The sequence below is a fragment of the Chelonia mydas genome, chromosome 11 (assembly GCF_015237465.2).
Source record: "Chelonia mydas isolate rCheMyd1 chromosome 11, rCheMyd1.pri.v2, whole genome shotgun sequence".
Classification (NCBI taxonomy): Eukaryota; Metazoa; Chordata; order Testudines; family Cheloniidae; genus Chelonia; species Chelonia mydas.
The window spans coordinates 64,157,736-64,176,173 of NC_051251.2; the positions used below are offsets into that span (position 1 = coordinate 64,157,736).

Genomic DNA, 18,438 nt, shown 5'->3' on the forward strand with positions numbered 1-18,438 from the left:
AGCGGAGTTCCTCATTTATTTAATAAATGACAGAAGTGCATACAGGATAAATACACAAACTTTTCATGTTGTATGAGGTACTGAATGTTTAATCTAACAAACTAAACTCATTTAGCTGTTTCTAAACTGCAAGTATTCTGATTTTATTATTACAAGTCAAATTTAGCTCTCTGAAACTATGCACTACATGTGTGGTGACACATTTGTCAACTGAAGACCTAAAACATTTTACCTCCAGCTATTGCAAAAGACGACTCCAGGGAAAAACAATGTAACTGGCCAGGCATGGAGAAAAGTGTTTGGAATGCTCCTAAATATGAATATTATTAGCTCAGTGCTTGCTATGTATGCATACCACTATCTACATAATGTGTTAGAATGCCACTAATATACCTAGAGATAATAATATACACTACATTATTAGTTACGAATAAAATCTGGGGTGGATTTTCCTGTGTTGTCCCACAATGTCAAATCCATAGAGCCTTCCTATAACATTGCCTGCAAGACTATATACACTCAGGCTACTAACTGAGGACTTTTATCAAACACCCAACTGGGGTAATTTTCAATATCTCTCTTCTGTGCCTCACTGGAGGACCACACAAAATCATGTAGCTAGAGTAAGTTTAACACAGTTCTTTTACAGTAAAGATACTAATAATTAAAAACAATTCTCAGTCTCTGGATAGCACTAAAATGTATGGACCCATAAACTCAAACTATCTTAGACAGATTGTAAATGCTGGAGACAGAGGTCTTCTGTTTATTCACATGACAGGCAGACTACAGCCAATTGCAGTGCAAGCCGCCCTAAAAGGGTGAGAGGGAATCAGTCTGTCTATGGCCTCTTTACTAAGACTACCAACAAGGATACCAACTGGAATGGTGGGTTTTCTGATATAGACAAGTTTGACAAGGACCTGGACTGAGACTATGAACTTATTTCACAAAACAGCTATCAGATGATAACCACTTTTACTTATAAGCCAACCTGTCCAAATTAAAATTTCTGGTCTAAGGTCAGAAAAGGTTTTATAACTGTTACCATTTTCGTGGGCCATCCATTCCCTCACAGACACAGACTAAGATTTTCTTTCCAACCTGAGCCGTATTATAATACACTGACAGTTAGAGAGACTGTACTTCTATTCAATGGGAGTTGTGTGTTTTGCCTGAAACAGACCTTTTATTTTTAATTTTTTAAAAATATCAATTGAACATGGAAGTTTTGTGCTTCATCACTGATCAGTTAAATAAGACAAAGGAAAGACTTTTGTAATTGTGCTGACACATTTTGAAAAAATTCTATCAGGTAGAAATTAAAGGAGCAGATTTATGGTCAAGAAACTATTGGAAGGAAATAACACAATAAATTCTTTGCTGCAGGAATCTGAAAAGGACCATGCCAGATCCTTATTGCTGAGAAACCCTGCCTGGCCTGATTGGTTGGCCAACATAGCTATCTCCACAAAAGTTTGCTTTAGATGGATTTACTGCTATCCAGAAAATCACATACTGTTCCAATGATAACGCTATTTTCCCATTAGATAACACATAAACCCACTGGGGCTGCAGGGTTATAGATTTCTTCTTTCTGAATAGGATTTTTTATTGTTAAAACTGATGACTAGTTTTTTTTGTTCCAAACTTTGTCAGCTACTACTTGTATTTACAGAACGCTGATTGTATTCTCCAGGAAATGTACTGCTCCCCAGCAGACTAATCAAGAAGAAAGATTTTATATTTCTACAAAGGTGCTAAGCACTTTTGTAGAAATAGAACTGATCCTCTACTTCAGTGGTTCTCAAACTGTGGGTTGGGACCCCAAAGTGGACTGCAACGCCATTTTAATGGGGTTGCCAGGGCTGGCATTAAACTTGCTGAAGCCCCACCAGCCCAGGGCTGAAGCGGAAGCTTGAGCCTCACCATCCGGGGCCGAAGCCTATTGTCCGAAGCCCTCAGCCCCGGGTGACACAGCTCAGGTTACAGGCCCCCTGCCTGGGGCTGAAGCCCTTGATCTTCGGCTTTGGCCCCCCGGCCCGGGGCAGTGGGGGTTGGGCTTTGGCCCCCCCACCTGGGGCGGAGAGGCTCAGGCTTCGGTCCCCACTCCTGGGGTCGTGCAGTAATTTTTGTTGTCAGAAGCGGGCTGCAGTCCAATGAAGTTTGAGAACCCCTGCTCTACTTGAAACAAGTTTGCAGGAGAGTTGGCAACACAACAGCATTCCTTATATTCACAGCTTTTCATAGACTGGCTATGCCAAGAAGCTATGCACAGACAACTGGTGCAGTCAACATCTGGAGATACCAAGGCAAAAGATCAACAGAATACTTTTAGTGCAATTAAAGGAGGAAAATTACTTCATTATATGGAAGACAGCTCTGGAAGAACATGTTGGACTGTATTACTGCCCTAAAGAAAGATTACTTTTAAATATGTATAGGCTGAATAAACTAATGAGAGAAAGCAGGTAATTGTAATAATGATTCACAAAGAAATCTACGTGAGTATCTTGTACCTCATGTAAGTGAGTGACAATATGGCTAATACGGTACAGATTTTCCTGGAGGAGATTCAAATACAGTCTTCAAAACACCTTACAAATATTTATATATAATTTCTCTCTCTCTCTCTTTTCCCCTCCCTCACCTACCCCCTTCAACCAAAATGCGGTGGAACCCTCAAGATACATGCATTAGCCTAAGTAAGTGCATGTTCATACTCTGTTAACACTTGCCTTTCTCCCAACCCCTCCCTGCATTGCTGTCAATTCCAGTTTTTGTCTTAATTTAGACAGGAAGTTCTCCATGTATTATAATTATTAATAACAACAATTTGTATTACAGTAGTGCAAAGACCACCCAGCCAAGATCAGGGCATATTAAAACACTCCCTGCCCTAAAAAGCTTAAAACATAAATTAAAACTGGAGCAGATATGCAGTCTTTACTTGTTTTAGATAGTAATGTGTGTATGTCATTTAAAAATAACAAGTACTGTAATAACCATAAAACGCTATTGCCATCCCTATGCCAACCCTACGCTTTCAAAAATCACGAGCTGGGACCCAGAAAAATCTTGAGATATTTTAAAAGAAATTAAATCTGGGATTCTTATGTAATCACTTGACTCCAGCTGTTGGGGCTTTAGACACAGCATACCCAAGATCCAAATGGCAAGAGTTGACAACACTGCTATGATGTAATTTTTACTGCTCATGCCTATTCCCACTGTGTGAGAAAAATATTCATACTCTTACTGACATCTAAGGTAATTCACCTTTAGTACATTATTTGTAATTTTGAGTCAGTCCAGACAACCAAATTTGTCATGTTTAACCAGTAGATGGAGACACAACATAGAGAAATTTTAAAACAAGGAGAAATTAGAACTTCTCACCCTTACAATGAAAAGCCAAGCGCGGCTTCAAAAGGAAAGAACCTAGCAGGGAATATTCACAGAGCCTGATACTCCACTGCTGTTTACCTTGTATAGTGATTAATAATTGTGTAAAGGGAATGTGAAGTAGTTATAAAACTCCACCAATTCAGATGTAAATAACCAATAAGGTGCAAAACATCGGATAAGAAGAAAAGCTCTGTGTAAGCTCGAAAGCTTCTCTCTCTCACCAGCAGAAGCTGGTCCAATAAAAGATATTACCTCACCCACCTTGTGTCTCTAATTAGGCGCACAGACATTTACTAGTGTGGATAGATTAAACACAAAAACCCAAATAGCAAGAATTGTGGGTTTACCTGGGACGTTATGTGAAAAGCTACCAAAATCAAATGTCAAGGCAAGAACAATTACTTTTCCACTTCATTATTAGCCACATACACTGCAGCAGACAGCATAGATAAAATTCTAAAAAAAACACTAGAACATATATCAGTCAAAACCAGTAACAAAATGGGAACTAGGGGAGCAACTGAAAATGGTACTATAAGGATGAAAACATTTTATTATTTGGCCAAGTTGAGACTAGAATTTAAAAGCTTTGTGCTTTTTTGCCCACAAAGTAAACACTCCTTTGGAGAAGTTTCATTTTGTTAAGTTGCAATCCTCTCAACCCATTGCTTTACGGAACTTTTAAGTAAGGGGACTGCATACTATCACAATTACGAAGTGGGGTCAGACTGCAAGAAACAACCACTGGATGGCTTAAGACAAGATGCAAGAACAAATTGGTGACATAAGCAGCAGGAGAGGAAGGAGGACAATAGTTATAGTGATAAGATCCTGCGGCTGAATGGGTTAGCTAGTGCACAATTTGATATCAATTTCGTTTAAAGTTTTTTGTGTTGTTTAAATTAAAATTTCTACCTCTGCCTAATTTAAAAAATAAATTAAAAAAATAAAAAAATTCAAACCTCTTCTGCTAGTTTCCAGGGGTTATTTTTAATTCTGCTTTTGCATATAACTAGAAATATATTTACATTTAAACCTCTTCCTATTACCAGATTGGCTTTTTAAATTATATTTATCATTTTAAAAAGTTAAAATAATACCAAGCAATACAAACAGCTCCCTGATTGAAACCTCTCTCTTGTCCACTCTCCACAGTTTCATAACTCCATTCTCCTCATAATTCATAAACATTTACATAGCTCTCAGTACCAGTGGGCAAGGTAAGTTATTATCACCATTCAGTGGATGCAGAAACACAGAATCATAGAACTGGAAGGGACCTCGAGAAGTCATCTAGCCCAGTCCTCCGCACTCAAGGCATGACTAAGTATTATCTAGACCATCACTGACAGGTGTTTGTCCAACCTGCTCTTAAAAATACCCAATGATGGAGATTTATTCCAGTGCTTAACCACTCTGACACTTAGGAAGTTTTTCCTAATGTCCAACCTAAACCACCCTTGCTGCAATTTAAGCCCATTGCTTCTTGTCTTATCCTCAGGGGTTAAGAAGAACAATTTTTCTCCCTCTTCCTTGTAACAACCTTTTATGTACTTGAAAACTGTTATATACATATACAGAGATAGTTTATAACTTGCCAGTTGTTAAAGCAAACGAGTGGCAAAGTCACAGTTAGAATTCAGGAGCTCTTGAGCTTCCAGACTAACACACCGTACAGCAGAATCTCAGAGTTATGAACACCTCGGGAATGGAGATTGTTCATAACTCTGAATAAAACATTATGGATGTTCCTTCAAAAGTTTACACCTGAACACTGATTTAATACAGCTTTGAAACTTCACTATGAAGAAAAAAAATGCTGCTTTTAACCACCTTAATTTAAATGAAATAAGCACAGAAACAGTTTCCTTACCCTTGTCAATTTTTTTTTAACGTTCTCTCTTTTTTTTCCCCCATAGTTTACATTTAATAAAGTACTGTACTATACAGTGTTTTTTGGGTCTCTGTTGTTGCGCTGCCTGATTGTGTACTTCCAATTCCAAATGAGGTGTCTGGTTGACTGGTCAGTTCGTAACTCTGGTGTTCATAACTCTGAGGGTCTACTGTACTTCCTGTGTCTCTGATGTACTAAAACATACTAACCTGGATCCTACAGTTGAATAACTGTTCAAAAATCATCTTGATGAACTGCACAGATGCATTACAATCATAGCTTCTATTTTGAAAGATGGTTTGCTAAAAGTGGCTTATGTACTGACTCTTGAGGTCAAGAAATGGCCTAATTTTCTAATACTGTAAGGTCTTTTGAACAATGAAATAAAAATAGAATGAATACGCTTCCAGAGACAAACCTATCTTGCTTCAGAGTCTAACAGATGCTCAGAAAACTGGTATTTGTTAGGGTCTGTAATCAGAGAAGAGTCTTCAAGAGAGTCCCTTTAGGAATCAAGAGAAAAACTGATTGCAGAGCAAGAGAGACCATTCTTCTCACCTACAGGTCAGTAGCGGTACTCAGTCATGCTGAACAGGCAAAGCCTGGCCCAAAGGGATGAACAGGCTCCTGAGGATATTAATCGTCAGCAAATGGTTATAATAGAGCCAGATGACCCATGTCCTATTATATTTATTTGTTATCCCTTCTCCCCCAACCTCCAATAGCCTGACTGTTAGTCTCTCCCATCTCTTATGCCTCATCTTTCAAATTGTACAGATTTTTGTGGCAGGGACCGTCGTTTACTATGTTTGCACAGTACCTACCTATCACAAAGGGACCCTACCAAGTTGTGTCATTTATTGTGCTACCACAATATAAATGTTAAATAATAACAAATGATAACAGAATCAAGTAGAGGAGGAGGAAACAAAAGGAGCTATTTTCTGCAAAGAAGAAATTGGCAAAACAGAGGCCAGTGTAGAGACACTGAGTTGGAATAAGCCCAAAGAGATTCTGGGACACAAGAATCTGAGAACTATCATGAGTATTCTATAGCACTGTAAATCTACAGAGCACGGCACAGAACACAACACACATGAGCCTTCTCCCAAAGGCCTTACAATCCAACTGACAAATGGGACAAGAGTTCAGGAATAAGGCAGTATGAACTTTAGCAATGCAGAGATTAACTAAAAATAGCTTCCCAAAAGATCATGGAGGGATGTGAAGGGCAAGAGGCAGCATTTGGCAAATGGGAAACTGAAAGCTATTCCAAGCATATGGGGGCAATATAAAGGGGTGCATAAAATTGCCTATGACCACAGAATAAAGCAACCCTGTTCAAACTAAAAGAACGAGGAGTACTTGTGGCACCTTAGAGACTAACAAATTTATCTGAGCGTAAGCTTTCGTGGGCTAAAGCTCACTACATCAGATGCATGCAGTGGAAAATACAGTAGGAATATATCCTGATTATCACTACAAAAATTTTTTTTCTCCTGCTGATAATAGCCCACCTTAATCAATTACTCTCGTTACAGTTGGTATGGCAACCCCCATTTTTTATGTTCTCTGTATATATCTTCCTACTGTATTTTCCACTGCATGCATCTGATGAAGTGGGCTTTAGCCCACGAAAGCTTATGCGCAAATAAATTTGTTAGGCTCTAAGGTGCCACAAGTACTCCTCATTCTTTTTGCTGATACAGACTAACAGTCTACCACGCTGAAACCTGTTCAAACTATTATACCAGAGTTACTTGATCCGCTCAATTTAGGAAGTCAGATATAGTGGATGCTGCTAAGCCACAATCCCAATGTTAACAACTTTGCTTCACAGCAACATTTTGTTAGGAACCAATCCTGTCTCATCGACTTTAATGTTAATTGGATTCGGCTACTGGCAATAGACATACCACTTAGCAACAACATTTTGGAAGATAGGCCCCAGCCACAAGCAGGTTTGCAGAGCTGCAGCCATGAGGGAAGCACTGCCTTCCTTGGCTGCAGCCCCGCACACCTGTCCACAGCCAGTGCTCAGCACATCCCAGTGCTTCATTCTCTATCTACAGCCCCACAAACCTGCATGTGGCCTGGGACCTGCTGCCGCACAGGGGGGTGTGGCACCCACATCCCCGCCCAATAGGGGAGCTTCTGCCCGAGTCCTGGTGCTGTGGACTGGAAGATGAGGTTGGAAGGGGAGGCTACGGGCAGAGCAGCAATAAGGAGGGGGCTGCAGCCTGGATGCTGGGGCTTCCCACAAGGAGCGAGGTACTGTGGACCCACGGAGCCGCACAGTACTTCTCCCTGCATGCTTCATGCTATGCCCTGCCCTAACGCCAGGGACCCGGGTTCGGCGCATCCCAGCACTTCCTTCCCTAGCTGTAGCCTCACGGGAAGGTTTACACTGGGATGTGCCGAGCACCAACCACAGGAAGGTTTGTGGGACATGTCCCAGCGCTTTCTTCCCTGGCTGCAGCCCCACAAATCTGCCTTTTGCTTATTGGCAGCTCTCAGACAATAGCAACTTTTTTGCTGGGAACCAAGAGGTTGCTAATGAGTGGAATCTGCTGTAATTAGTTATCTCAAAATACAATCTCAAATCTAGCTAGAAGGATACTTCAGACAATGTAGGTTTCAGAGTAGCAGCTGTGGTAGTCTGTATTCGCAAAAAGAAAAGGAGTACTTGTGGCACCTTAATTTAAATTGGTTAGTCTCTAAGGTGCCACAAGTACTCCTTTTCTTTTTTCAGACAATGTAGTCACCTTTAAATTGTCTCAGTCAAACTACTCCACTGCCTTACCTCATCCACCACCATTCTGGGGCAATGGCATCCTGGAGAAGGTTATTAAAATGAGCCAGTAAAAAACTGGAAGGGGACAAAGGGAGGACAAGTTTTTTTACTTCTCAGAAGGAAGACAGTCTACTGGTTAGGGTGCTAGCTTGGGACCCAGGTTCGGTTCCCTGCACGTTCACAGACTTTTGTGATCTCTGGCAAATCACTTAATCTCTCTGTACCTCAGTCCCCCATCTGTAAAATGAGAATGACAGTACTTCCCTACCTCACAAGGATGTTGTCAGGCTGAATACATTAAAGATTGTGAGGTGCTCAGATACTATGGTAACAGAGGCAATATAAGTATCCAAAATAAAGAGGATATGGTAATTTCTTGCTAGAGAGACCAGTATCACATTATTAAGTTGAATTAAGAATCCAGCATGAAACTTCATATATCCCTTTAAGGTGAAATCCATTTTTCTCTGTCCGAGATCAAGCAATCTATTGACAAGCTGATAGTTGCATTCTCTGACAAAATAACGGTCAATCTCAAGGGCCAGTGGCCATTTTGCAGCCTCATCCTTAGAAATTCTGCTTAATCGAACAATCAGCCTGGGCTGATACTCTGTTCTTCTATTTCACGCTGAACAATCTCATCAATGGCCGGGTAACCAACCGTAGCGACTAAGACGAAGAGAAAGTGACAGAAAGGCTGCTAGGCCACAGAAAGAATAAAATTTCTTGAAGGAAGTGATACACTGATGACAGCTCTTAATTCAAGGACTTGATATCTATTTAATTTAGGTTGTCAGAACATGTTTAAAATGCCCAGTCTGATTTTGTCACTGACTTCCTTGGCAAGATGTCTTTCCCCTCGTTTCCAACAGAGGCATTATGTGCCTAGCATTTTCTTTCTTTCTCCTTCATTTTTAACGTTTTAATGAGTGTGACATTTGTGAAAGGCCTTAGATTGACAGTGCAGGAGCACCATCTCTCTTTTTTTTTTTTAAATGTTTTTTCTCCTCAAGAGTTACAGCACACGCAGCAGCTGTGCTAACTTCTCCAGGTTGCTCCTTCAATTTGCCTCCACACCAAGTTGGAGAGAACTGCTCTAGATGCAAAAGTTCAGTGCAGTCTTCTGGGCTCATGTAATCCTTGGTTCCTCTACTAAGATTTCCAGTTAGCGCAATAGTGATAATGACAACGGTCCCCTGGGACCTGGATCCTATCTCCGTATCCTATTATCAACTCCTTGGGCTTCCCAGACTGTAGGCTCCTCTTTTGCAAAACACTGCAAAAGTGCTGAGACAGAGCCTAGTCAATGAAGAGAACACCATCCAAGCAAAGGATTCAGAAATGAACACATCATTTTGCCATCTATAAAAGCCCACTGCTAAAACTCAAATTAATCTAAAAACTGGACTTTGAAAAGGCAACTAGGAACTGAATCCAGAGATCCAGAAGTGGCCAGATTCTGGCCCACATTAAGGTCCCTTTGGGCTGCAGAAGTGACATAAAGGAACCTTAAAGCCATCCTAAATGAGTACATAAGGATTCCTAGGAGGCGAGGGAAACCTTCAGCTGGTGTAAAGCCTGCACAGCCAGCTCTTGGTCCCTCCCTACAGATGTATAGGTAGTGTGACAGGGTCGGGCCAGATGGCTACAGGAGAGTAATAGAAGGCAGATATATTAGCCCCAGGTTAAGTAGGTCCCTTTTCCCTGGGTAAGGTAACAGGGAAGGTTCCAGAACAATCAGGAACTTTCTGAAGACAATTAAGACAGACAGGCTGATTAGAACACCTGCAGCCAATCAAGAAGCTTCTAGAATCAATTAAGGCAGGCTAATCAGGACACCTGGGTTTAAAAAGGAGCTCACTTCAGTTTGTGGTGCATGGGTAAGAAGCGGGGAGCAAGATGTGCTAGGAGCTGAGAATGCATACTGTTGGAGGACTACAAGCATTATCAGACACCAGGAGGAAGGTCCTATGGTGAGGATAAAGAAGGTGTTGGGAGGAGGCCAAGGGGAAGTAGCCCAGGGAGTTGTAGCTGTTGCACAGCTGTTCCAGGAGGCACTCTAAACAGCTGCATTCCACAGGACCCTGGGCTGGAACCCGGAGTACAGGGCGGGCCCGGGTTCCTCCCAAACCTCCCAACTCCCGGTCAGACACAGGAGGAGTTGACCTGGACTGTGGGTTCATGAAAACGGCCAAACTGAGGGCTGCTGTGAAGCTCCAAGGCAAGCAAATCCGCCAATAAGCGCAAGATCCACCAAGGTAGAGGAGGAACTTTGTCACAGTAGGTATAGGTGGTTTCTTGCATAGGGCGTGGAGGGACTGCCAAAGCACATTGCATTCCATCAATTCTCACCAGCGTAATGGTTCCTAGGGAGCCATTACAATCAAGTGCAAACTACAGTGGCCAATCTGGGCTTGTCCAGACTAAGATTTAAGGTGGCAGGTAATGCGCTAAATAACGTATTTGAAAAATCCCAGTAGACAAGGCACACTGCCTTTAACACATAATGAACTGGCTGAGTTAAAGCCAAGGGTGGCAGGGATGGGGTGGCGGGGGGGGGGGGGGGGGGGAGGGGACGACACACACGGAAGGTCTTTTACTCAACTGTCTTAGCATGTTGAAGTCTATGCTATATCTGTAAAAGATGGCAGCTAACTCCTAACACCATACCTTTAAATCCTAGTCTGACAAATTAACATGCAGCCAGGACCATCTCCATCCCCAGCCAGTCCCACAATCCAAGAAAGAAAAGGTGAGACAGAGTCACATTTGTCTTCCACCCCCTAGTGGCCCCATCCTCTGGTCCTGCGCAGCTGAAGCGTTAGGTCACTACTTTTCTGTTCACATACATACCTACTAGTTTTACTGTTTTCTATGGGTTTTTCCCCTCTTTGGTCAGCACTGTAGTAACTTTGGGCCAGATATTCAAAGGTATTTAGGTACCTAAAGGTACAGATGGCACTTCCGAAAATCCCACTAGGCACCTATCTTGGGATCATTAGGCTTAAACTCTAGATATGGGCAGAGGAAGGTCACTTGGTTTCATGGAGGATTTTGATATTTCAAAATTTAGTTTTGTTCCTATTTGGAAAAGGCTTTGGATCCCTGACTCCATGGTAGTCCACCTGACTGGCTGCACCAGAGCTGCAGATCCTGGGAGTCCCAGCTGAGCGAGGAGACTTTGAGCTTTGGAGCCAGCACTCTCAGTACCCAATGGGCTGAAGGGGAAACAGGAGCCTGGAAGCAGTTCTGCAGTAGCCCTTCAGGCAAGCTGCAGAGAAGCTGGGAACCTAGAAGCTCCACTCAATGGCAGCATGCCAGGTGAACCACAGAGAAGCTGAGGGGCATTGAAGCTTACGAGCTAGAACTCCCAGAGCTTGCAGACTCTCAGTTCCAAGCAATCCTCCAGGCAGGCTGCCAAACTGCAGGAAGTCTGGAAGACCAGGCTGCCAAGAAGCTGAATGAGCAAGCTGGTAGGAAACCAGAAAGGTTTCAGAGAGAAACCTGCCTACTTTCCATCAGACTTTTGTCAAAATCAAGCCACCTCCACAAAACATTTTGATTTCAATGAATCAGCATTCTCCTATGAAAAAAACATTCTGTCACAGCATTTCTCACCAGCTCTACTAAATACCTTTGTAAATCCGGCCCTTTTTGCTGCAGAGAGGTGGAGATCTTTTTCTTAATCTAAGGAGAATATACTGTATAACAACTTGAAATCTTACTTCTTATTGGCAATGGCTTAACCACACTATCTGTGAATATCTGTTCATATTCAGATTCAAAAAGGCTTGCTTATCTATTCATATGGTAAAATCCTGGCTCACTGATATCAATGGGAATTTTGCCATTGACTTCAGTGAGGTCAAGATTTCACCCACAGTGTTTATTATTCTTTTCCTTAAGGGGTTGTCAGTACTGCCATTATAGCTTTCACATATCCATTGTATTTCCTATTTTCAGAGGTGCTCATAAAATTTAATTTGTGGGATTAAAGATGACATACTACTGGAAGTAATTAAAAATCAAAACAAATTTCAAGTTAATATAAGCATATGTACACACAAAAAACTAGCAAGAGAGCAAAACAGTACCTTCCAAAATCCTAGTTCACTAATGCCCTCCTCACCTACAACGCCAATCCAACTTTAGAATGGAAATGCTAACAGGCTGTGTTACTGTGATGCAAAAGCACCATTACAATACAGTATCTAAAAGGTACAGGAAGGTCATGCAAAGCATCAAAATCCTTCGGGATTAATGCTGCTTTAATAATGACCTTACAACTAATTTGGAAAACAGCAGGTAATTCAACCCTTTAGGAGCAAGTGGCAAACTCACTCAGTATTCATAACATTTGGAATCACAGAGTATTCCTGGAAAAGTGGACATGGCTACAAACAGCATTTGTCTTACACAAGTAGCAGTCTAAAATAGATTTTTCCACATTAAGCATTTAATTCAATTCAGTTTCTTTGTAAAAGACAAAATCTTAATGTATAACAGACAGTTTTAAGGCACTACTAATGCTATGAAGAAGCGAGCAGAGTTGGCTGGGAATGGCAAAAACGGAAACAAGATTAAGATATAGCAGTTTAATTTCCCACACAATAATGCACTACCAGCTGTGTAAACTTTCTTTAGTTAAACAAATGCTCTAAAAGCAAACAGCTAGCAGATTTATGTTGTAGCTTGTTTCCTCAGCAGTAAAGTTTCCTTAAAAAAATCGTTAAATCACCCCACCCCCGACTATAAAATGAATTTAAAGATAACTGTAAAACAAATGCATGAATTTGATAAAGCAGGATTCTTAACAATTTTTATATTCAACTCCTTAACTATGAACTCCTGCTGACACAGCTAAACTCCCGTCACGTGTACTGCATGCTGTCTGAATGTACTGAACAATCAAAACAGCAGCATGTAATATACCATTATAGCAGACTGACACATACAGACACTGCCAGCTGGAATCTTTGCTTTTGTCTTCTAAAGGATAGGAGACAGCTCTACCTGTTGATTCCAACAACATGCACTGCTCATTCTGTATAGTTTCCTCTTCTGGAAACTCTGAAGTGGCCTTGTTCGGGCAGATGTGCTCATGATAGTTACAGACGGAGATCTCAGCCTTGTCCTGTCTTTTCTTCTTTTTTTAATGTGTTGATGATCAAGCAACTGGCTACTAGAAGATGACATTTCCTCTCTGTTGTCTGAAGCTCTGAAATGCCAGGAAAATACTGAAATCAGTCAAAAAGGTCAAGAATGCTCAATATATAAAGGCAACCTCTCACAACTAGTAGATTTACATACTAAAGCGTATTAGCTCCATAATTCTAGAGGCACCCAAAATTAACACTTGTGTTTTAACATACTACTTCAAGAAATCACAACTGGTGGCATAAGAACTTTGTCACTGATTTATTAACATTATGAATTTCCTTTTGTGACACTGTAAGGAATTCTGTATTTATCTTGTTCACATTTTCTTTTCTATTCCCAGACAAAACCTATGCGAAAACTGAGTTAAGGTTGAGAGTACATAAAGTTCCTGGAATTATAATACTTGCTTTTAGAATAACTACACCAACTCCGTTATGCATTTTACCCTTAATGCTGAGAACTCTACACCTCAATTCATGACATTTCCCTATTTATCCACATTCCACTGAAGTAAATGGAATTACACTGGCATAAGTAACATGGGATCAGGCCCATCATCTTGTCTCAATGTAGCATGGCTACTTAAATTATTTTAAATTATTTGGCAAATGTAACTAAATAGAAAAAAAACTACTATAAACCAAGGCTCATTCAGAATAAAAGATATCAGCCTAGTGTGACACACTTGTATCAAATTATAAACTCAATTTTGTATTGTGTGTGTTCAACACATGTCTAATCTTGCCTAAGACAAACCCAAGGAATTGCATTCTAGACAGCTGCCCTGCCCGGGAAAGGTATTTGACGTCTTATTGAAGGATTATGCTGAGAAGCTATCCGCAATCTGGAGCCACTGGATTTGATTGTGTCTCAACTGCTGTCTCCCACCCTCAAACGAACAATGGTTTTTCTACACAGGGGCATGAGCATGACTAGGGGAGGGAACCTGGAGTCTTCCGGTAGAGCCAGGGTTCTTAAACTACATTGCACTGCAACCCCCCTTCTGACAATGAAAATTACTACACGACCCTAGGAGGGGAGACCGGAGCCTCAGCCCTGCCGCCTCAGGTGGGGGGGGCCAAAGCTGAAGTCCCAGGTGGGGAGCCTGTAACCAGAGTCCCATCACCCAGGGCTGAAGCCCTCGGTCTTTGGCTTCAGCCCCAGGCAGTAGGGCTTGGGCTTTGGCCCTGGGCCCCAGCAAGTCTAACGCCAGCCCTGGTGACCCCATTAAAACAGGGTCGCGACCAATTTTGGGGTCCCGACCCACAGTTTGAGAACCGCTGCAGTAGAGCACATGGTAAGGAGATAGAAATTCTATTCTATTCTGAGGAGCATTTACAGGAGAGAGAGACAGACAGACAGAGTACGAGAGGAACTCCACCCAGTCTGAACACAGACAAACCCTAGACTCCCAAGTCTCAGATGAGGCCAGATCAGACCAGTACAGGGTGCACTGCCAGGCTTTTTGTCGTTTTCAAAGATCTGTTACTCGAGAGCTTTTAAGAATAGTCACTCTGGATTCCTTGCTTTGTTTCCAGGTACTGCCTGGCTTAAAATAGAAGCCCAGAGAGCCCTCAGCCTAGGAGCAACATGTGTGAGTGGGAGGCTCTGAAGCACTGGTTTCAGGGTCTCGGGTAGCTGAACTGCAGAGGAAAGGCCCAGGCACAAGGTCTAAGCCTGGGAATGTGCCTTACAGACTGAGAGAGCTAGAAAGAGTGATTAGACTCTGCCCAGACCCAGCCGGTTTTGAAGCACACTGAATCCAGCAATTAAGTCCTCTCACTGTAGGATAGCATCATCAATTCAGAGGGGTACTGGGCCAAGTTGTAACACCTAACCGCTTTCACATGTGGATTTCTCCAAACATCTCGCTAACCTTGAGCCATATGCACACTGCTTATAAACCAACCCTCATTAGCATGCAGTATTTTAAAAAGGAACAAAAAAACTATACTGTGAGAAAGTATTAAAAAGCCAAAAATAGTACAAAGCACCCAGAGACGATAATCATATATGACTGAAAGCAGCTAAATCGGTGTTACTAATATAGAGCTGGTTTGCCTCATCAGACCAATTTCAATGCAGTATAAGAATCCAAAATACCCTCCACTTGGGTGGGAATGAATCAATAAAAGTGCATTTAACTTTTATAGTATCCTGCTTTATTTTGTTGCTGTAGCAACATCTGCCTGCAAAGTTAAAGGCTCACTACAAAAAGCATTCAAGTGTGCGTTATTTTTATAACATCAAAGACCACAAACAACAAAACATTGAACTGCCTGAGAAATGTCAGTAGATGAGATATTCATGCCCTGATTTCATAATAGGTAATCTGTCTGCACCAACTCCTGTTATTTTTTATCTTAGTTTGATAAAATCCACAAATCACAGATTGCTTATACAACTGTTACGTGATAACAGACAATAAAACAATAGAAATGAGCTCATTACAATACCAACAATCAATCTTTTCTGACAACTAGCTCTAAGCTGCAAAACGGGGCCCTACAAAATGGGACTGTCTGCCTATAAGACATTTCATTTTATATACATTATAAAACAATTATCATATAAAAACATATACTATATTACACACACGTATGACTTGGTATGGTATGAAGGGTATTCTTTGGCATGAGTCACAATGACCACTTTACTTATCAGTGATGAAGTCAATGAGTTAAGCAGACAATACCAAGTGCTAATAAAATCTTTATACCACCCAACGCTATCATGTATTCTGTACATATTAACAAAAATTAGAAAGTTATTTTAAAAATTGATTTCTCTTTTTTAAATGACTGTTTCCCTCCATCTGCAAAGCCACATTATTTTCACAAGCCCAACCACGCACACTTGTGAAGACAAGAACTTCTTTTAAAGTCTATACAAATTTATTTTAAACAGTTTTTCTACACATAAAAATGTCACTACTTTATACACTCTGTTCTCTCATGACATGACTAACGTCCAATTTCCCGGACAGAGGCGGCCGATTTCTGGGATCCTTCTTATCCCCTATAGCCCACATCTCTACCTCCTAGACTATTGTATGTCCTACTACACACTATCCTATGTTCACTTCCATACCTCACCAACCCTTGAAGTCTCCTTGCCCCAGGGACTCTTGCTCCTTCTCCATGTTCATGGTCACAAGCTCTTCTCTTCCATTCCTCCCCTTGACGTCTCCTCTTGATGTTCCCTGACTCTCATTCCCCATGCCATTTAAAAAGGGTGACATTTTCTAATATTGATAATTATCAGAGTTTGAAGGTTGAGCTGTATAGGAGAGTATATGAACGGAGAGAAGCTGGGCATTAAGGGGAGCCACAGAGTCATACTACACAGCTGGGGAGCTGGGATGGGTGGCAGAGGCCAATGGTACCCAGGCTTCCTGCTTAGTCTGGTGCCAGGCCCTAAACCAGCAGCCTCGTTCTATGACCCCTTCCCATTTCTCCAAGTCCCAAACTCCATTCCACAGTGAAGGTCTTACACTTTGTACTTCATTTTTAACCGTTTCTATTTTTTTCTCTTTTATTGTTATTAATAGTATCATTAATAAAAACAGAACTAATAGTGGAAATGAGTACGGAGTGGGAGGAGAGGTCCAAAAAACAGGGAAGATGGGCTGGGACTTTGGGAACTGGGCAGCACAGTCAATGACTCAGTAAGAAGCCCTGCTGCCAAGCCCAGCTCCCCAGTCCTTGTGAATTCTGCCTCCCTAACCTTGCTGCTCTGTCCGGCTCTTCAATTGCCCGGCTGATGTCCTTGCCAGCTCCTCCCACTGTCTGTTTTAAGACCAGTTTCTCAAATGAGTGGCCACCTGCAGCCACAGCCTTCTGGGCAGTGATTTGGGAGAGGAGGGTCTGGTGCAAAGCAGCAGCCCTCCACCTAGATACCCCAGCAGGGATTGTACCCTGCACCCCTCCAGAGATACAAACAGTGAGGGAGCTTGGGCTTCGGGCTTCAGGCCTGGGGTGGCAGAGGGCAGGCTCTGTCCCCTGGCCACAGGGCTTTGGGCTCCATCCCCAGTGCCAGTGCTTCAGTCTCTGACTCTGGCCTCGGCTGGGCAGCAGCAGGTTCTGATTCTAGTCCCTGGCCACGTATCGGCAGGCTCTCCCCGCCCACCCATCACCCCAGCCGCCGCTGCTGCCTCTGGTCCTGGGCTTCAGCCACATGGCAGCAAGTTCCGTCTCCTGGCCACAGGGCTTTGGGATCTAGCCTTGATCCCCGGCTGTGCAATGGTGGGCTCCAGCCCCGGGCTCTGGCCGTGGACTTACCACCACCACCCCGCATTGCTCCTGACCCCCGCTGCTTCCTCTAGCCCTGGATGTCAGCCATGCAGCAGCAGGCTCCATCCCCTGGTGGGGGGCTCGGGCCCTGGCCCCATCCCCGGCCCCAGCTGCACGGTGGTGGGCTCTGGTCCCAGCCTTACACCCCATTGCCCCTGACCACCCCCACTGCCTGCCCCTCATCCATTTCCCCCATTGCCCATGCTGCCTCCCTACCCATCTCCCCATCCAGGGCCTAATTTGTCCCCAGGCTTGCCCCAGCTGAGTAAGTCTGCTATGAAAAATGATATTAAACATACAAATATCACTTTTCACAGTAGCAGACTTACTAGCTAGCACATCTTTAAAAAAAAAAAAAACAACAACAACAACAAAAAAAGACAAGAATGTGCAAAGAATCTTATTTGTGTTTCTATTCTGTTTAAATCCAATAAAGACTGGGTGACCAGACATCCTGTTTTTAGAGGTACAGTCCCGTATTTCAGCCCTCCTACAGGTGGGCCTACTCTTTCTTAAAAATGGGCAAACTGTCCCATATTTTCTGTCTCGCCCCCATCAATACTGACGGGTCCTGCTGCTGGCCGGATCCCTGCTTGCCAGCCGCTCACCCACCAGCAATGAGTGGCAGGCTCCAGTGACTGACGATAGGGGTGGGTGTGGAAGGCAAAGCTGCAGCTCCTGCAGGGCCGGCCACTGCCCCTGCCTGTCCGTCACTGCAGCCCCCACTACGTGCCAGCTCTCGGCCAGCAGGGCCTCGCCCCGTCCCATTTCCGGACCACATTGGCTGCACGCTGCAGTGGCTGGGGTGTGCGGATAGGTGCCAGGCAGTGGCCAGTTACGTGTCACCTCTGTTGCCCACCCATATGCCCTTTAACTTGCACCCTCTCTCG

General features: G+C 42.8%; 1 protein-coding gene across 7 annotated transcripts in view; it reads right to left on the reverse strand.

The window, feature by feature from the left end:
• Positions 1-18,438, reverse strand: part of KANSL1L (KAT8 regulatory NSL complex subunit 1 like) — a 94,704-nt gene that overhangs the window by 31,251 nt on the left and 45,015 nt on the right. For all 7 annotated transcript variants that reach the window (XR_005227425.2, XR_005227424.2, XR_006284710.1 and 4 more), the window contains one exon: positions 13,110-13,314. Coding sequence is in view for 2 of the 7 variants with exons in the window: in XM_037913037.2 (XP_037768965.1) it covers positions 13,110-13,314 (205 nt within the window). In the remaining 5 variants the exon portion in view is untranslated. The remainder of the gene's footprint in view (positions 1-13,109; positions 13,315-18,438) is intronic.